This window comes from Hypomesus transpacificus, chromosome 19 (assembly GCF_021917145.1).
Source record: "Hypomesus transpacificus isolate Combined female chromosome 19, fHypTra1, whole genome shotgun sequence".
Lineage (NCBI taxonomy): Eukaryota > Metazoa > Chordata > Actinopteri > Osmeriformes > Osmeridae > Hypomesus > Hypomesus transpacificus.
This window is the reverse complement of record NC_061078.1, coordinates 6,933,479-6,949,715: the sequence shown is the minus strand read 5'-3', so window position 1 is coordinate 6,949,715 and position 16,237 is coordinate 6,933,479. Positions and strand designations below refer to the sequence as shown.

The 16,237-nt window shown below is 46.4% G+C and overlaps 3 protein-coding genes across 9 annotated transcripts; 2 read left to right on the top strand and 1 right to left on the bottom strand.

The window, feature by feature from the left end:
- Positions 1-386: 386 nt before the first annotated feature.
- LOC124481586 lies at positions 387-6,508 on the bottom strand. Of its 6 annotated transcripts, none has more exons than XM_047041654.1 (8): positions 6,351-6,508; positions 5,368-5,507; positions 5,161-5,270; positions 4,784-5,043; positions 4,224-4,291; positions 3,957-4,141; positions 2,990-3,691; positions 387-2,800 (listed from the first exon to the last, which is right to left on the bottom strand). In XM_047041654.1, exons 2-8 carry the CDS (start codon positions 5,430-5,432, stop codon positions 1,815-1,817), a joined length of 2,376 nt encoding a protein of 791 aa, XP_046897610.1. In that variant the 5' UTR covers positions 5,433-5,507; positions 6,351-6,508; the 3' UTR covers positions 387-1,814. The 6 variants fall into 6 exon arrangements, with proteins under 6 accessions (XP_046897610.1, XP_046897615.1, XP_046897614.1 ...); XM_047041659.1 differs by having other exon boundaries at positions 387-2,797; XM_047041658.1 differs by having other exon boundaries at positions 5,368-5,503.
- On the top strand, positions 5,855-10,034 carry znf408 (zinc finger protein 408). The gene is made up of 4 exons (XM_047041652.1): positions 5,855-5,945; positions 6,742-6,971; positions 7,192-7,253; positions 7,334-10,034. The coding sequence occupies exons 2-4, from the start codon at positions 6,750-6,752 to the stop codon at positions 9,618-9,620; spliced, it is 2,571 nt and encodes an 856-aa protein (XP_046897608.1). The 5' UTR covers positions 5,855-5,945; positions 6,742-6,749; the 3' UTR covers positions 9,621-10,034.
- Positions 10,035-10,216: 182 nt separating this feature from the next.
- On the top strand, positions 10,217-16,115 carry f2 (coagulation factor II (thrombin)). Of its 2 annotated transcripts, none has more exons than XM_047041661.1 (14): positions 10,217-10,566; positions 11,462-11,622; positions 11,771-11,795; positions 12,286-12,351; positions 12,581-12,683; positions 12,927-13,060; positions 13,285-13,590; positions 13,787-13,897; positions 14,148-14,274; positions 14,480-14,647; positions 14,764-14,937; positions 15,028-15,206; positions 15,359-15,429; positions 15,695-16,078. In XM_047041661.1, exons 1-14 carry the CDS (start codon positions 10,524-10,526, stop codon positions 15,845-15,847), a joined length of 1,821 nt encoding a protein of 606 aa, XP_046897617.1. In that variant the 5' UTR covers positions 10,217-10,523; the 3' UTR covers positions 15,848-16,078. The 2 variants fall into 2 exon arrangements, with proteins under 2 accessions (XP_046897617.1, XP_046897616.1); XM_047041660.1 differs by lacking the exon at positions 10,217-10,566 and adding an exon at positions 11,124-11,277 and having other exon boundaries at positions 15,695-16,115.
- The last annotated feature ends 122 nt before the right edge of the window (positions 16,116-16,237 follow it).

The window sequence follows — 16,237 nt, the reverse complement described above, 5'->3', positions numbered from 1 at the left end:
GATGGTTATTTAAGCCTGGGCCTTTCCAGGCTAGTCTATCCATCATGTGGCTGTTTAAATTAGGTGTAGTGGTGGGGAGTGGGAGGGGGGGAGGGGGGTTTAAGCACACTCACTTGATGGATGTGCTTGCCAGCCAATACATTTGCTCTCCCTCTCCTCATCTGAATACTCAATCAGCATGTATATCATCTGTGGCTTTCACAGCCTCTTTGCATGGTTGTTACTTTGAAGTCTCTGCGGTTTACGTAACACGCAGGTCCATTAGGTTAGTGCAGCAACAACAGTAGATGCTTTCTGCTAGTGAAAAACCAACACAACGCTCAAAGCTATGATGACAAAGACATTTAATTTCCATCAACTGACTTTCACCAACTGACTTTCCCATTCTGGAGTAGGCAAAAACAATGAATGTTGTAAGAGGTCAAACTTTGAACAACTTAAAACCCGAATGTGTGAAATTAGAAAAAGCAACCTTCATGCATTTACAAATGGATATAACCTGATGCTTTCTGTCCTCGTTCTGCTAAACTAGTATGAAGACCATTACAGTAGTTCAATGTCTGTTCTAAAGCAAACTGAACAGCTAGCCTAAAAAGGCTGTTATACAGGTAACTCCCAAGTATGGTCTGGTCACTAATATACTGCTTCACTGTTCTGTTGTACAGCATATCAGTGTTGAGTCAGTACTTATCTTATCCTCTGTTACACTGGCATACTCCACTGTCGTCCATCTTGATTTAGAAAACACTGCAGTATCTCAGTTAATAAAAGTGTTTTTAGACCCAACTTGTGCTTCTTTTAATAAAGTGCTCAGTTATAAAACTGTTATATTCTTTTTGATCAGCATCGTGACTGCTACAGCCAACTGTTGTAGAGTGAACATATTATGTGTTTTTTAAGTTACAGTAGGAATGAGTCATCTTTAGTCCGGCCAGGTTGTGTTTCCTGGTAAATGGTGGACAAGTATTGACAACTATTGCAGCATATTGAACAACAACACAGCCAAGCTCTGCTAATGATGACCCATTATTTCCATGTAATGGGTAGTAGGCAGGAGACAGCAGGCTGTAAGAGACAGAGAGCTTCTGTCTGTCTGGTTCTGCCTGTGATCTCTTTTTTCTTCTCTTTTTCTCTCTTTTTGTCTTTTCTGTCTCCTGCTCTTACTGCTGTTGCTGTCTCTCCTTTCGCACCATCTTCTCCCTCTCTGGGTGTCTCTGTCACTGGCCTGCGATCGTCCTCTGCTCCAGCCCATTGTTCTCTCGCCCTTGTTGGGTCTAACTGATGTCTCTCTGTTGTCTTTCTGTTACCATCCCTCTGTCTCTCTCTCGTCGCCCTCTTCCTCCAGAAGCAGACGCATCTGAATGAATAATTAGTGAATCCAATACACATCTTATAAAGTGGAAACTATACTCCAGGCAATCTCCTTCTGTATTTCCCCAGGCTGTGCATGCAGACAAAATAGCATCTCAAAGTCATTGAAATCAAACCGAAAGGTTTATTTGAGCCAATAAGGTCACAGGGGAGTTGAAAAACGATTTATAGACCCGAGGTCAGATTTCAAGGAACCTAGATAAAGTACCACGAGCCAATACCTTGGGTTTAGCGTCAGATATCCTAGCATGTAAAGAGCCTCTGGGTCCATGAACATATCAGTCAAAGTCTCATACTGCGTCTAAAATGTACTGCATGTAAAAACAAACTGTCACGTCAGCAAAGAGTCTGTTTGATGTTCAGAGTGAAAATATGTGAAACAGCTCACACTGTAACATCAAACTACCAAGGGTGGTGTAACCAGGGAGGAAGGGGGAGGAGTTTCACACTTTCTTCTCAGCCTTCATGGTGTGGATCAGCTCCCTCATCACGTTCATGCTCTCAGAATGCTGCTCCCTGAGGAGAGTTCTCAGCTGGTCATACCTTTCCTCCTCTCTCCGCTCTCTCGCTTCTTCCCTCCTCTGCCTCTCCTCCTCCCTCCTCTGCCTCTCCTCCTCCCTCCTCCTGTCCTCCTCCCTGTACCCCTGCAGCACCTCCAGGATGTCCGTCATCCTCCTCCTCCTTTTCTGACCCAGCAGGAGGTGCTGATCCCTGGGTGGAGAGGGCTGGGAGGGCATAGTGGAGCTGGAGGAGCAAGTGGAGGTGGAGGGGGGCAGATAGGGCTCGGTGGGACTGGCGGGTACCTCCACTATGTGTAACAGACTCTGGCTGACTCCATCTTCCTCCACCTCTGTGTCTCCATCTGCCTCTCCATCTATGTCTTCATCTCCATTTGCATCTTCATCCATCTGTCCATCTCCATTTACCTCTCCATCTATGTCACCATTCATTATTGGCTCTGCTTGTCCCTCTCCCTCAGCCCCACCCCCATCTGGCCCTGGCAAATCACCGGACAGTGGGAGGTTGAGGCGGTGGCCAATCAGGTCGTGGAGCTGTTTAAAGCAAGGTGGGGGGCGTGGCCTCCTACGCTTGGAGGCTGAGTTAGAAGCAGAATTGAAGACGGTCCTGTGGGGGTCATGGTTCAAAACATAGTCCCTGTAGGCTCTGGAGAGGTTCCTCCACTTCTGGAAGCATCTCTGGCCCGCCTGCTCTGGCACCGGACTCAAGGGGAACCCCTGCTCCCGCAGACGACTCGCTATGATCTCAAAGATGCGCTTGGTTCTGGTCTTGTTGTCGCGGATCAGCCCTTGGATCTCAGCAGAGGCATACAGCTCCACCAGGGCTTCAGTAGCCTCAAGGTCCAGGCTGGTCACCTTCCCTTCCGACCACACCGACACCACTCCTCCATCTTGCACAGCACCCTCCTCTGCTGCACGGGGAGCGGAAACAATGGGTATAGAGAGGCAGAGGAAAAAGAAAAGGCATTGATGGGAGGGTGGGGCATAAGGGAACCAGACAGGAGGGGAAAAGGGAAGCAATGATGAGTAGAGAGCAAGGCATCAGTTTAAGACACAGACTCTGACTGTAATATTAGCTGAACATGACCCACGGAACTTACCTCTTTCCTCCCCCAGCCACGATCTTCTCTTCCTCTTCTGTTGCTGCTTATTGCCCCTCCCCCTCCCTCGGCCCCTTTCCCCACCTCGCCCAACCCCCATGTCTTCCTGGATGGGTCTGGCTCTGCTCGACTTCCTGGTCTGAGCCTCTGGGTCGGAGGAGCCAGCCTGAACCCTGAGCTCTGCCTCTGAAGATGACGAAGATGATGAAGAGGGAATGCTTAGGTTGACCGTCTGATTGGACGGAACCACAATAGCGTAGAGAGGCAAGGTAGGGGGCGGAGCTACATTTTTGGACTTGACCTTAGCCCCGCCCCAAGCAGAGCAGTCTGCAGCGGCAGCAGCCATCTTGGAGCTGAGCCTCTGGCCCATAAGGGCATGGAACTGCTGGAAGAACTCGGGCTGCTTCCTGCGGCTGCCGTCCAGTTTCTTGTTGGCCAGCAGGTAGTCCCTGTAGGTGCGTTCCATGTTCCTCCACTTCTGGAAGCAGCGCTTCCCTCCCTGCCAGCCTGCCTGGCTCACCACGAAGCCCTGGGCCTCCATCCGACCCGCAATCACCTCAAACACCTGCTTAGTCTTGGTGGTCCGGTCACTTAACAGAGCCTGGATGTCCGGTGAGCCGTAGTGCTGGATCAGTGCCAGCGTGGCCTCGCGGTCCCTCGCAGTCACGTTCCACGGACTGGACCACACTGGGCTGTCCTTCTCTATGGATGGGTGTTGGTGGTGGTGGGGTTAGGGGGGGGAGGGGGGAGATGGTCCTGATCATGCATCTGATTATTTTATCACAGTGTCAGAGCTCCATCTGGTGTCTTGAAAGGAAATTTGAATATTGCATTTTATGAAATGGATAAGTCCATCATTTTTAACATACTGTGTGTATATTATTTGTACGTAGAGGTGTATGCATGTGTATCTATTGTATACAGGTGTGTATGTATGCATATATATGTGTATATGAGTGTATGTTACCTGTGTTCAGGTTGTTGACTGTGTCCAGGGACATGCTGTGAAGTCGGTCCATGTACTCCTGGCTATATCCGACCCTCAGTCTGTCTCCCACCGCTAGCTCACGGCTCACCTGGAAGTAGATGTGCTCGCCATACTGGAACGCCGTCAGGTTACGCTCGCCCTCCTCCGAGGAGGTGCGAACATACCTGCATACAAACACAGTGTTGGTACCTTAGCTAGTAGTGTATGTTTGAGCACATGTGTGCATGTGTGAATGTATAACCCTACCTCATCCAGTTGGCCTTAGTCTCATCACTGCCATCTATAGAGCGATAACAGTTGTTCTCATCCACCAGCTTGAGAGAGGAAAAGTAGAACAACACTTACCTTTCATGGTAAGAGCAGTTAAAAACACACACGATGGAAGGATGGAAGGAAAGATGTAATGAGTAAAAGAAATGATGGGATTGAAAGATGTTCGGCAGTTCACTATCAGCCTTTTGTAAATCAGTGTATATCAGAATTTGTTTATATGATGTATATTTTTTGATTGATGCATTTTCTGTTTCATTTTAATATTATTTTGTGCTATTATAAAAAATATATTTTGTATTGTTATTAAAGTATTTTTTAATGTACAAAGGGGGATATGTTTTTATTCAGTTAATTGATTTGATTAAAAAAATATATAAAGGCAAACTAATTAGTTATCGTCTTTCACCCCTCCTACCAATCTACATCGATATCCGTTGAAAAAAATCTATATTGGTCTACCTCAAAAAGAAACATGCGAATCCAAATAGTTATTTAAATAGTAAATAGTTTTGTCCCAGACTTCAGATACTCACCATCCAGGAGAAGAAGCCAGAGGACTGGTCCTGGGCCACAACCTCTCCTTGGTAAGGTCCAAATAGCACTCCCCGGTGAAGGTCCGGGGAAACACAACACACGTCCACCTCTCCGCCCTCCTGGAGCACCTCCACACCGCAGGGTGCTGTAAGTGCTGCACGGTTAGGCACGCCGACGGGAACCGGGGTGTCTGGCACAAACACCGGGGGGCCGTGAGTGGGGCACTCATCCACAAAGTACTCCTTACAATCCTCGCAGACTGGGCAGAGACACAAAATACATGTAAGAGGTATGTCTGAGAGCAAGTGATGTTGCGTCAAACGTTTCCAGAAAGGTGCTCTCTTCTCCAGCAGGATGTGCTGAAGGTGGTACTCACACCAGAGGTCCAGTCTTTGGTGTCTCTCTATGGTGAGAAGCAGCTGTTCCACCCTCAATCCCTGGTCCTGGTCCTCTGCTTCGTTCTGGAACGACTCCAACTCCATTTCACTGTGGGATGAATTGAGTTGCAAAGAGAAGTTAACTAAACAGATATGATTTCATTAACACACAACCTCGCTACAAGATATGGGTAGGTTCTCCTTACTCTGTGGAGCAGAGTTGTACATCTGTGGAGACATGGTGGTTCCGAACAACTAAGGACTCTGCCATGAAGCTGGTGACTGGTCTCTCCACAACCGGTAAGGTCCCCTCCGGCCCAGCCTCAGTTTACCATGGCATTGCTACCTGGCAACAGAACAGCAATACAGATTATGGAAGCTTTGGAAAATCTGTATTTAAAAAAGATCTATACTAAATCTCACCGTGACCGCAGGAGCGCACACCTGCAGGACGGTGGTCCTGTACATCGCGTACTTACTACTCAGTATTGCTTGAATATGTCTTATCTATAATACACAATTTTTAAAAACCTAAATTGTTTTTGTAACACAATTTAAAGCTTAAATTGCATGCAACTATTAAGTAGTTAACACACTTGCAAGCGTATTTAAGGTTTCGTATGCCAAAAATGAATATAGGACATGTTTCCTTTCGGACTGTTTAAACGGAAACTATTATAACTTCCGGAAATTGTGCTTTTGGCTGGCGAACGATAATATTCCCGGAGTTTTCAAAGGAAAAAACTGTTGCTAAGGACTGATCCAGACCCTGAATATACCCTGGGTTAGTCGAAATTATTTCACATGCTGCTGTCAAGCAAGCAGCCTAATGTAAAGTTAGAGCGATAGTATCTTTATATTGATGCCATGTAAACGTGTAGTGCGGAGTGCTAGCTCGGAAGCTATCTAGGGACGGGTTGTTGTATGCGACCGTTCACCCATTTACACAGCTATCTGGCTGTCGTTACCAAATGAACAATTAATTATTACGTGGTCCAAAGCCATAACTCCTGCCGTTAAACATGGTAGATGCTTGCACATTTAGTCTCATACACATATGTAATCACTTAGCTAGCTACAGAGTAGGCTTGATATCGTAGCATGCTGCTGCTGTGCACTGCTGGCTGCAACTTGTGACTGTATTATTCTGTGCTGGGTGCCGTGCACTTTTTCTGAATGATAAGCTTACCTAACTTTACAGCCCCGACTTCCTCTTTACTATTTTTCGATCCCAGCTATTCAGCTATTTTATATTGTAACTAATGAATTGCAAATCTTAGTGAACATAAGTGAGCCGGGTGGCATTCATATAACCGCCCCATCTCAATGACGCGCATGCTCCTGGTCCTGCGAGCAGATATGACCAGCCAAACAGGATAGTGGCCAACGCAACGACATAAATAAAAAAAAATTGTTCAACTGTCAGTTGCCACCACAACGTTAACCGATAATGAGTAGCCCACATACATGGCTGCATGACTTCACGTTATATGTTTAAGATAAAAGATAAAGTGAAAAATACAGTGTATTTGATTTTATGACTTGATCTATGTTGTGTGTATGTGTTTGATGTATTACAGAGAGCGTGATGGAGTCTCCAGGTGGCACGACCGGGTCATTAGACCAGGCCTTCTACCTCCACAGCATGCTGCGGTCAGTCCCCAGAGGTCTGGCAGTGGGGCCATCCCTGGCCAATGATGGCCAGCTTGGACTGTGGTGTGTCAGATGTGCAGTGCCAACAGGTGCCATGCTGGGGCTTGAGAACGAGGCCCAGGCCCACTGTCATGGGGAGGGCAAGAGGGAAGAAGAGGTGGGTCTCTGTAGGCAAAGACCTTGATAGATTTGTGATCTGTGGAGGCATAATTGATACAATATTTTGAAACATATAAAAGCGTAAATAACAGTTTTAGAGGAAACACTAACAAACGTCTCTTTATATCAACAGTAGGATGTAAATACCAGTACATTCCAATGGAAAAATTGATACATTTAATTTGGTCCTTTTGTGTTTCATAATCTCGTCTTCATAGATGGATGGAGAATGGCAAGGGGTGGTGAATGGGCCTCTCTGGGACCAGTTCTACTGGGTCAGGTACAATTAAGAAACTGGTGATCTAATCCAAACTCAGTAGTCATTCTAAGAGACACAATTTCTGTGATCTTGCCCTGTAGGTTTGCCTGCAATGCCAAGGGGAAGGAGGAGAGGAATGTGACAGTCCACCAGCTGGCTGAAGGTCTCTTTCTGAGGGCCTGCCAGGACATATCCCCAGGGACAGAACTCCTTCTCTGGGTTGGGGAGTCCCAGACTTTGCCTGAACCCCTAGAGAATTCTGGAGGAGGTCAAACTGGGCCAGGTACACCACTAGGGAAACTTCGAAAACAGGAAGCCCCTCGAAGCTCCAGAAAGGAGACAATTTCTGCTACCAATCCAGTGGTAGTGGAGCAACCTTTAGTCTGTGGAGGAAGTGTGTCGTACACCAGTAAAGATGGGGACACTGCACGTTCTTGTCTTGAGGAAGAGCCTGAGAAAGAGGAGGATGAGATGGAAGAGGAGGGGGAGGATGACGATGAGAGGGATGAGCTGGAGAGGGAGGATGAGAGGAGTGAGAAAGAGGGGACGTGTAAAAGCCAGACTCAGATCAGGAGGAGCAAACCTCTTATGTACAGGAGGAAGAGGAGGCCCACGAGGAGGAAAGAGAAGGAGCGGCTGGAGAAAAGTGGAAGGACAGAGGACAACAAAACCACGGCGCAGAATGGAAGAGTGGATGGGTTTAGAAGCATCAAGGTAGAAAGTGTTGCTCTCGACAGAGCTGCTTTTCCAACTCTGTTGCTGCCTGGGGCTGAATCAGGGGATCTAGGTGATCAGGACCAAGCCCAAGGTCCCACAGCTCCAGCCCCTAGGGCTAGTTCTCGCCTGGCAGCCAAACCCAGGAAGGTGCACTCATTACTCAGCCACATCAACCACCAACTCCAGGAGAGTCAGAGTAGGTCTCTGGGAGATCAGCAGGGGACCCGACAGGGTTTACCCAGAGGCAGGGCAAGAAACCAACATCCAGTGAGTAGTCATACAGATAAAGATAGACCAATCTCCCAAGATAAGTCTGTACAGAAGAAGACAGAGCCAGATTCTACGGATCGGTTTCAGTTTGACACCAGGGAAAGGAGGTATAGATGTGACCAGTGTCCCAAGAGCTTCTTCCAGCTGTGCCACCTGAAGAAGCACCAGTTCACCCACTCAGGCTTCAAGCCCTACTCTTGCTCCGAATGTTCAAAAACCTACAGCTCCCAGGAGAACTACAAAGCCCACATACTGATGCATCGTGGAGAGCGGCCATTCAAGTGTCAGCAATGTGACAAAAGCTACGGGGTGAAGAGAGACCTCCGGGAGCATGAGGTGCTCCATACCGGCCAGCGCCCATTTGTGTGTGACATTTGCGGCAAAGCCTTTGCTCGCAGGCCCTCTCTCCGGATACACCGGCAGGCTCACCGGGCCAAGGAGCAGAACCAACCACCCGTCAAAACCTGCTGCCCAGTCTGCTCCAAGGAGCTGGCCAGCTCTGGTTCCCTCAGGAACCATATGCGTCTGCACACGGGCGAGCGACCATACCCCTGCCCACATTGCGGGAAAACCTTCCGCCAGCGTGGAAACCTGCAAGGACACCTGCGCATCCACACAGGAGAGAAGCCTTACAGTTGTGTGCACTGCGAGCAGAGCTTCTCCCAGGCCCCTGAGCTGCGCAGGCACCTGATCTCCCACACGGGGGAAGCCTACCTCTGCCCTGTCTGCGGTAAGGCCCTGAGGGACCCCCACACCCTGAGGGCCCACGAGCGCCTGCACACCGGGGAACGGCCCCATCGCTGCGAGGAGTGTGGGAAAGCATACACCACGGCCACCAAGCTGAGGCGCCACATGAAGTCTCACCTGGAGAAGCGTCCATACAGCTGCCAGACCTGTGGGGCCGGATACACCTTGATGCAGAGCCTGGTGCGACACCAGCTGTCCCATCGCCGGAAGGAGGAGAGGACCGGGGCTGGGGAGCTAGAGGATGCTCTTGCAGCTCTGGAGGCCAGTCATCCTCGTCCTACGAGGGGCCGCCCCAGGAAGACCCCTCGCAGGGCGGTGGACAAGACCTGGGATCAGCCTCCGGATCTGGGCCTGGTGGAAGAGGGAGAGGACCAAACAGTGCTGTATGTCCAGACTCTGGATGACCTAAGTGTGTCCAGTTCAGGACAAGTTATTCTTGGCACGTCAGACTCTGCCCTCTCTGTCAATGGGGTGGTCTTAGAGGAAGGGGCTGGACAGCTCAGCCAGGAATTGCTCGAGATCATTGTCTCAGACTCTAACGAGAAGTGCATTGTTGTCCGGGAGCACAAGGCCCACGGTAACCTGGTCATTCTACAGGGAGACAATGGACTCAGTTCTGTGGCCCAGACCGTCGAGATAGAGACGGGCATCTAGCGTTAACACGTACACTGTCCTCTTGTGCAGTTCTCCATTCAGCTCTGTTTTGGTTGAAAGGTTTTTGTAGTTCAGCTTTGAAGATTGTGAATACAATGTATGAGATGTAAACTGAGAGCCTCTGTGCTGATCAATTTAAACCTTGACAAGCATCGAACAATTTGTTCATACTTTGTTGATCTATAAATGTTGCTACTTATGATTCAAATATATTTTATGAACAAGTTATAAGGCAAATAAAGAGATGTCAAACATCTCATTTACAAATGTAGTCACAAGCCATTTACAGATTATTTAAGCATCAACAAATGTTTGTAAAATGCTTAACATAGAAATACTTTACAAATGCTTCACCCATGTTATTAATCATCTTAAGCAATTGGTCCTAATAAACTGCTGTTCTCTGTTGGAGAACCAGGATGTTACATTGAATCAAATTTACACAGCCCTTTTTTTCCAACAGTATCACTGAGAGATGATCATAGATTGGCATCTAAACCCTCAAGGATGATAAGAAAAAATCCCAGGAAAACTAGAAGAAAAAAAGAAACCTTGGAAGCAGGTGTTCTGCTTACTTAAAGGGATCTGCAAATATTGACTCAAAAGTGTTGAACCTTGTCACCCATTGCTGGTTTGCACCAGATGTTCCTTTTCAGGACAGTGTGATGTCTGAAACTATGACAGCTTTTACATTTCACTTGCCTCAGAGATGCATCATTCAGAATGACTATGTTCTAGTTCTCTGTTGTAAGGGACCAAAATACGGCAGACTTCAGAATGAGCAGGAAATGTTGAAAGCTACATGGCTTCAATTGAGTTAACCACACAGCTTTGATCAACTTGATTTCCTCAAACTTTCATAACTGACAGACATTTCAACCAACAAAATGACATACAAAGAAAATGTTTTTGTGCTTTTATCCATGCATCATTCTGTATTTGAAAGGTAAATATTGAATCTTTTGGACAGGAGTCAGAAGCAGACAAGTCAATAAATGTTTCGGTTTGTGCAATTTGTGTGTGTGCGTGGGTGACACGTTGTGTTAATGGATACAGTACCGTAGCATTGTGAGAACATTAAAATGACAGATATTCTTATTTTCCTCTTTGTTTTTTCATAGTCAAGGGGTATGTAGACAGACCAGAGAAAATAGCTCTTATGTAACTGGTGTAGCTAGCCATGATAGTAGCACAAAGAGTGTTAATTATACAATTATAACCGGGGGGGGGGTTAACTTCTTCTCCAGGGCATAAAGAAATATTTACGATTACAGGTAAGAACGATATATCGACCCCCCCAACCTGCTGTTTCTACCTCTTTTGGGGGGGGTCCAAGTTTTAATCAGTGGGGTCAAACCACCAGAACCCCCCCCCCCTAATTTGCACCCTGGTAGCACATCCATTTCAATACACGTTTGATAGTAGACCCATGATAGAAGTGAGGTTGGTTGACCCCTGAATTGATTCTGTTCAATATTAACCAGCAAGCTCTGGGGGGAGTGAGAGAGAGAGACAGAGGGCAGGGAACAGTAGTCAGACAGAACAGAGGAGACGTGATGTCCTAGGGGTTGCTCCACACACATCATGGCTAATATAACTCCATCTCTACTTTTCACTCTCCTGCTCTCAGTTCTCCAGATTACTCTTTGTGATGACGGTAAGATTGATAATCGAAAACTGTTATGACTGTGACCTGATCAGTCCAGTCAGAAAACATGTAGTAGGATAGGGTGTTACATATGTATCCCTGAGTGTGAGTTACTCTCCAAGAGTGGGATTGTGTGAATTGAATCATCGGTATTGTGATTGTGTGAGTTCCATCTCAAGTTGTGTGTATGCAGTGTTTCTGGACAACAAGAGGGCATCACAGGTGTTGGTGCGAGCCAGGAGGGCAAACTCCTGGCTTGAAGAGGTTAAGCCGGGGAACCTGGAGAGAGAATGCATTGAGGAGATCTGTGACCACGAGGAGGCCAGAGAAGTGTTCGAGATAACCGACCTGACGGTGAGAAACATCACTGGAACTGACTGTACAACGTCTGGGCATGTGGAGAGCATGGGCAGGCTTAACATGATAAAGAATAATTGTATCGTTTTTGGTGCTTCCCTCCTTCTAACTAATCCAATCATGTATTCATCTTTGTTTGCTTCAGACAGCGTTCTGGGTAACTTATCAGGGTAAGCGTGTTTTCCTCTTCTTCTTGTCTATCAAATACTTAACACTCATACTGTGTGCAGGTACTTAGTCATAACGAGCAGAGTAAACATTAGGTATTGAACTAGGAACAAAGTACAGCCGGACTGATTGCCTCACAATAGGCCTTGGTCGATTACGTTTTAGGTAGACTACATTTGTGTTGCTTAATGCAACACAATGAATGTATCCATATCAGAAGAACTAGGTGTGAGACAAATCTGATACACACTGTAGTCAAGAGCCGACAAAAGTAGAGATGTTAACATGCCTTGGTTGATATCAAACCAAAATCAGAGAAAAATGATTACAAATAATTTACAAACATTCATGATGAACGCTAATTCTGTATTGCTAGGATTGGTGGTGGATACAGTAGCTGTGGTGTTTCCTGTTCCTCTGTGTTATGCCGTAATGTGAGTTTACTCATGTACTCCTGTAATCCAAGTACTGTGTTTTACTATGGCATTTCAGACTGTGAAGGCACCTCTCTAAAGAGGACTAAAGACAACATACAGGTGGTGAAAAGATGTGTAGAAGGTAAACAACTTGACCATGACATGGTAAAACGCACACTGCAGAATAAAGTTGGGAAAGTTCAGATTCCTTGTAACAAATTATAAATAATTTGTACATTGTTAAAATAGACAAATTATTTTGTGATTTCTCTATTTGAATAATGTACAGTGTGCACAAAATGTACTTGCTTGAGAGAACTCAAGGTAAGGTTTTCAGTAGCTGAATATGTGTACATGTGTGTCTTCTCCAGGAGAATGTGTTGTAAGTACAGGGCTGAACTACAAGGGCAATGTGAGGTTCACCTCGTCTGGAAAGCTGTGCCAGTACTGGAGTAGCAACTTCCCCCACCTGGTGTATGTCAACTCTATCATAACCTTACCTCCATGATGTAAATCACAGGTGGACACTAACCTGTCATCCATGATGTCTTAAGTAGCTGTACTGTACTAACCTGTCATCCATGATACACGATGGAAGCTCTCCAGGAACATGGTTGGAATGTTCTGGATTAGAAGCTATCCTATTAGAGGCTGTTCTAATTAAAAGCAGTCCTGATGTGAGACCTGACATGAGGCTGTACTTTTGTCTCACTGCAGGGAGTTTAATGCCACTGTGGATACGAATTTGAAAGAGAACTTCTGCAGGAACCCAGACAGCAGTCCTCTGGGCCCGTGGTGTTACACCAGGGACCCAACAGTCAAGAGAGAACCCTGCACTGTCCCCATCTGTGGTGTCTAATTCTGACTTATTCTCGCCTTCCACACTGAACACAGTTGGACATGATACCAAAAAATCTAGAATACCCTCAATGTACCACCGTGGGGAGGATGGGGGTCGATGTTCTTTTCCCTGTGAAGATGCTGTCATATAATTAACATATGGCCTGTTCAGTGTGGGCTTGTGCGAAGAGGGAGGGGCTATGTGTGTTAAGTCTGACTGCTTCTTTCCCTACAGGTAAGGTATTTGTCCCTTCCCCACCTCCGGCTGTGCAAAGCACTAAAATGTATGCTCAGAAGAAGGATTGCCTCTCCAACATTGGGGTGGACTACATTGGCACCCTCTCCACCACACTGCAAGCCCGAACTTGCCTGCCCTGGACTGAGCCCTCTGTCCAGGCTAGGATCAAGGGTAAGGGCTTTATCCCTGAGGTGAAGCTAGACAAGAACTATTGCAGGAACCCTGATGAAGACCCGGAAGGGCCATGGTGCTTTGTGGAGAAAAACGGGACAACCGTAGAGTACTGCGACCTGGAGCTTTGTGGTGAGTGTTCATTTGTCTTCTGATAGTGGGAATCAACATGCGTTCAAGTGTCATTAGAGAGCATGTGTGTGTATGGTACATATCAGAAAACCATTCAACTTATAGTAACCAACCTTTGGTTGGTCCTTGGTCGATGGGTTATGTGTACAGTAAGAGGTCTCACCGTGAGAGTCAAAAGCTGTTTGCTGTGTTTCAGATAACCCCATAGATAACTATCAGGATAGTACAGGAGGCAAGGAGAGGAGTGTTCTTTCTGGCCCCAGGAAGACCTTCTTCAGCCCACGTTCTTTTGGCAATGGAGAGCTGGGTGGGTTCTGAGCTGACATGATTTATTTGGCTTTATTGCCATGGATACAAGTCGATGTTATGTGAATCTGTTATTGTGTGTGTTTGTTTGTTTCTGTGTGATGGGGTGATGGTATGCTTGTGTGTTGGTGTCTTCGTGTGTATGTGGTTTTGTGTTGCTATTTGTGTGTGTGTGTGTTGGTAAGTGTGTGTGCTGCTTGCGTGTTAGTATGTGTGCGCTTTTTAACGGGCATGTGTGTGTGTGTGGACAGTGTGCGGTGAACGGCCACTGTTTGAGAAGGTGAACAAGAAGGACGCTAAAGAGCAGGAGCTGCTGGACTCCTACAGAGGGAGCCGTATCGTCAAGGGGTTGGACGCAGAGGTAGCCAGCGCGCCATGGTAACAACAACCACTCTTCTCCATGTCCTCACATTTAAGATTGAGTTGTTGTTGTCGGTGATGCAAGATTTAAAGGTTCTTTATTGCCATGAAACCCGAATAGGTGGCCCAGCACTGTAGCGCATGAGATTCATCCACTGTAACAATTACAGACACAGTGCTGCTACACATAGTTGTTCCTGCTACATGTTGTGCTGTGTTCCAGGCAGGTGATGCTGTATAAGCGCAGCCCTCAGGAGCTGCTGTGTGGCGCCAGCCTGATCAGCGATGAGTGGATCCTGACTGCTGCTCATTGCATCCTCTACCCACCCTGGAACAAGAACTTCACGATTGGCGACATCCTGGTCCGCCTCGGCAAACACAACAGGGCCAAGTGAGTCCAAAAACACCTGGCCAGAATCACTGAAGATAGTATCTATCTTTTGATTGATTTATCCATGAATTCATCCATCTAGCGATCTAGTTGACTGTTTACTTTGTGGCTGCCAGGTTTGAACGAGGCACCGAGAAGATTGTGGCCATTGATGAGATTATCGTCCACCCCAAATATGACTGGAAGGTCAACCTGAACAGAGACATTGCTTTGCTGCACATGAAACAACCAATCCAATTCACTGATGAGATTCATCCTATCTGCATGCCTAGCAAGAAAGTAGCCAAAACGTAAGTCAGCTATTCTCTTACCTTACCTAGGTATGAGTCTAAGCATTTTGTGTGCTGCATGGCCTACCCCCTCTCTTTGTCTCTTTCCAGGTTAATGTTTTCAGGCTATAAGGGCAGAGTGACAGGCTGGGGGAACCTGAAGGAAACGTGGAGCTCTAACCACAAGAACCTACCCTCAGTCCTCCAGCAGATCCACCTACCAATCGTTGACCAAGACATCTGCCGCCAGTCCACCACCATCCACGTCACAGACAACATGTTCTGTGCTGGTAAGAAACTGAGGACCCATAGAGACAGCTGAGAACTGTTACACAATGCTGCAGTCTTCCTTGACCCAGATCAGATCTACTGATCTGACTCTCATCCACTGGACACTGTTGTCCTCTCCTGACTGTGGGTGTGATGTGTTTGTGCTTTACAGGCTACAAACCAGACGACCCCACAAGAGGTGATGCCTGTGAGGGAGATAGTGGAGGACCATTTGTCATGAAGGTAAGTACAGCAGAAACTTAATCAACACTTAACACCTTCACATGCAGTTATACTTAATGTGGCATATCAGATTGGGTTAGTAATATTACTGTACTATCACCATGCAACAAGTGGCTGCAGGTAACAGATAATCTCTGCATAGTTATATAAAAGCATACACATATAGAACATCCAGAAAGCTTACAAAGCATCTGGTTTTAAAGTCCTATTGGTGTCAAGAGAAGACAGACAGTATACAGATGGTCGTTCCTTGTCTGGTTTCCAGAACCCAGAAGACAACCGCTGGTACCAGATTGGCATCGTCTCCTGGGGTGAGGGCTGCGACCGTGACGGCAAATATGGTTTCTACACCCACCTGTTCCGTATGAGAAGATGGATGAGTAAGGTCATCGATAAAGCAGGAGGCGACGATGACTGATCTGTCTCTCAGATTCGTGATCTCCATCCATCAAAATGAGAAGGAAATAAAACATTTGAATTAGGAAATGATTAAACTGTGGTGTGATTATTTTAACACATTAACATATCAAAGTATTTTCTACTCTGAACTGTGTACTAAATAAGGTGCAAACTTATGACTGTGTAAAGCTTACCCAGGGCTCTTTTACACGTGACAGTTGCTTTATATCGTCTGCTTTACTGCTATTTTATTAATAAATACAAATACATTAAACATATTATCGTGGAATGTCTTCATGTAAGCTTGATTATTTATACAATATACAATGTTTACAGATAATTATAATGTAATGATAAATACAGTAAATACTGGATATTATAATATTTACCGTACATTAAATAGGGATAT

What these genes read in the sequence shown, in the direction of transcription:
- f2 (XM_047041660.1), top strand. Translation starts at nt 11,205, where the DNA reads ATGGCTAATATAACTCCATCTCTACTTTTCACTCTCCTGCTCTCAGTT. An exon ending in TCGAGATAACCGACCTGACG is followed by an intron (nt 11,623 to 11,770) that starts GTGAGAAACATC and finishes TGTTTGCTTCAG; the next exon opens with ACAGCGTTCTGGGTAACTTA. An exon ending in CTGCACTGTCCCCATCTGTG is followed by an intron (nt 13,061 to 13,284) that starts GTGTCTAATTCT and finishes CTTTCCCTACAG; the next exon opens with GTAAGGTATTTGTCCCTTCC.
- znf408 (XM_047041652.1), top strand. Translation starts at nt 6,750, where the DNA reads ATGGAGTCTCCAGGTGGCACGACCGGGTCATTAGACCAGGCCTTCTAC. An exon ending in AGGGCAAGAGGGAAGAAGAG is followed by an intron (nt 6,972 to 7,191) that starts GTGGGTCTCTGT and finishes TCGTCTTCATAG; the next exon opens with ATGGATGGAGAATGGCAAGG. An exon ending in GACCAGTTCTACTGGGTCAG is followed by an intron (nt 7,254 to 7,333) that starts GTACAATTAAGA and finishes CTTGCCCTGTAG; the next exon opens with GTTTGCCTGCAATGCCAAGG.
- LOC124481586 (XM_047041654.1), bottom strand. Translation starts at nt 5,432, where the DNA reads ATGGCAGAGTCCTTAGTTGTTCGGAACCACCATGTCTCCACAGATGTA. An exon ending in CCAAAGACTGGACCTCTGGT is followed by an intron (nt 5,044 to 5,160) that starts GTGAGTACCACC and finishes GTCTCTGCCCAG; the next exon opens with TCTGCGAGGATTGTAAGGAG. An exon ending in AGTCAACAACCTGAACACAG is followed by an intron (nt 3,692 to 3,956) that starts GTAACATACACT and finishes ACCCATCCATAG; the next exon opens with AGAAGGACAGCCCAGTGTGG.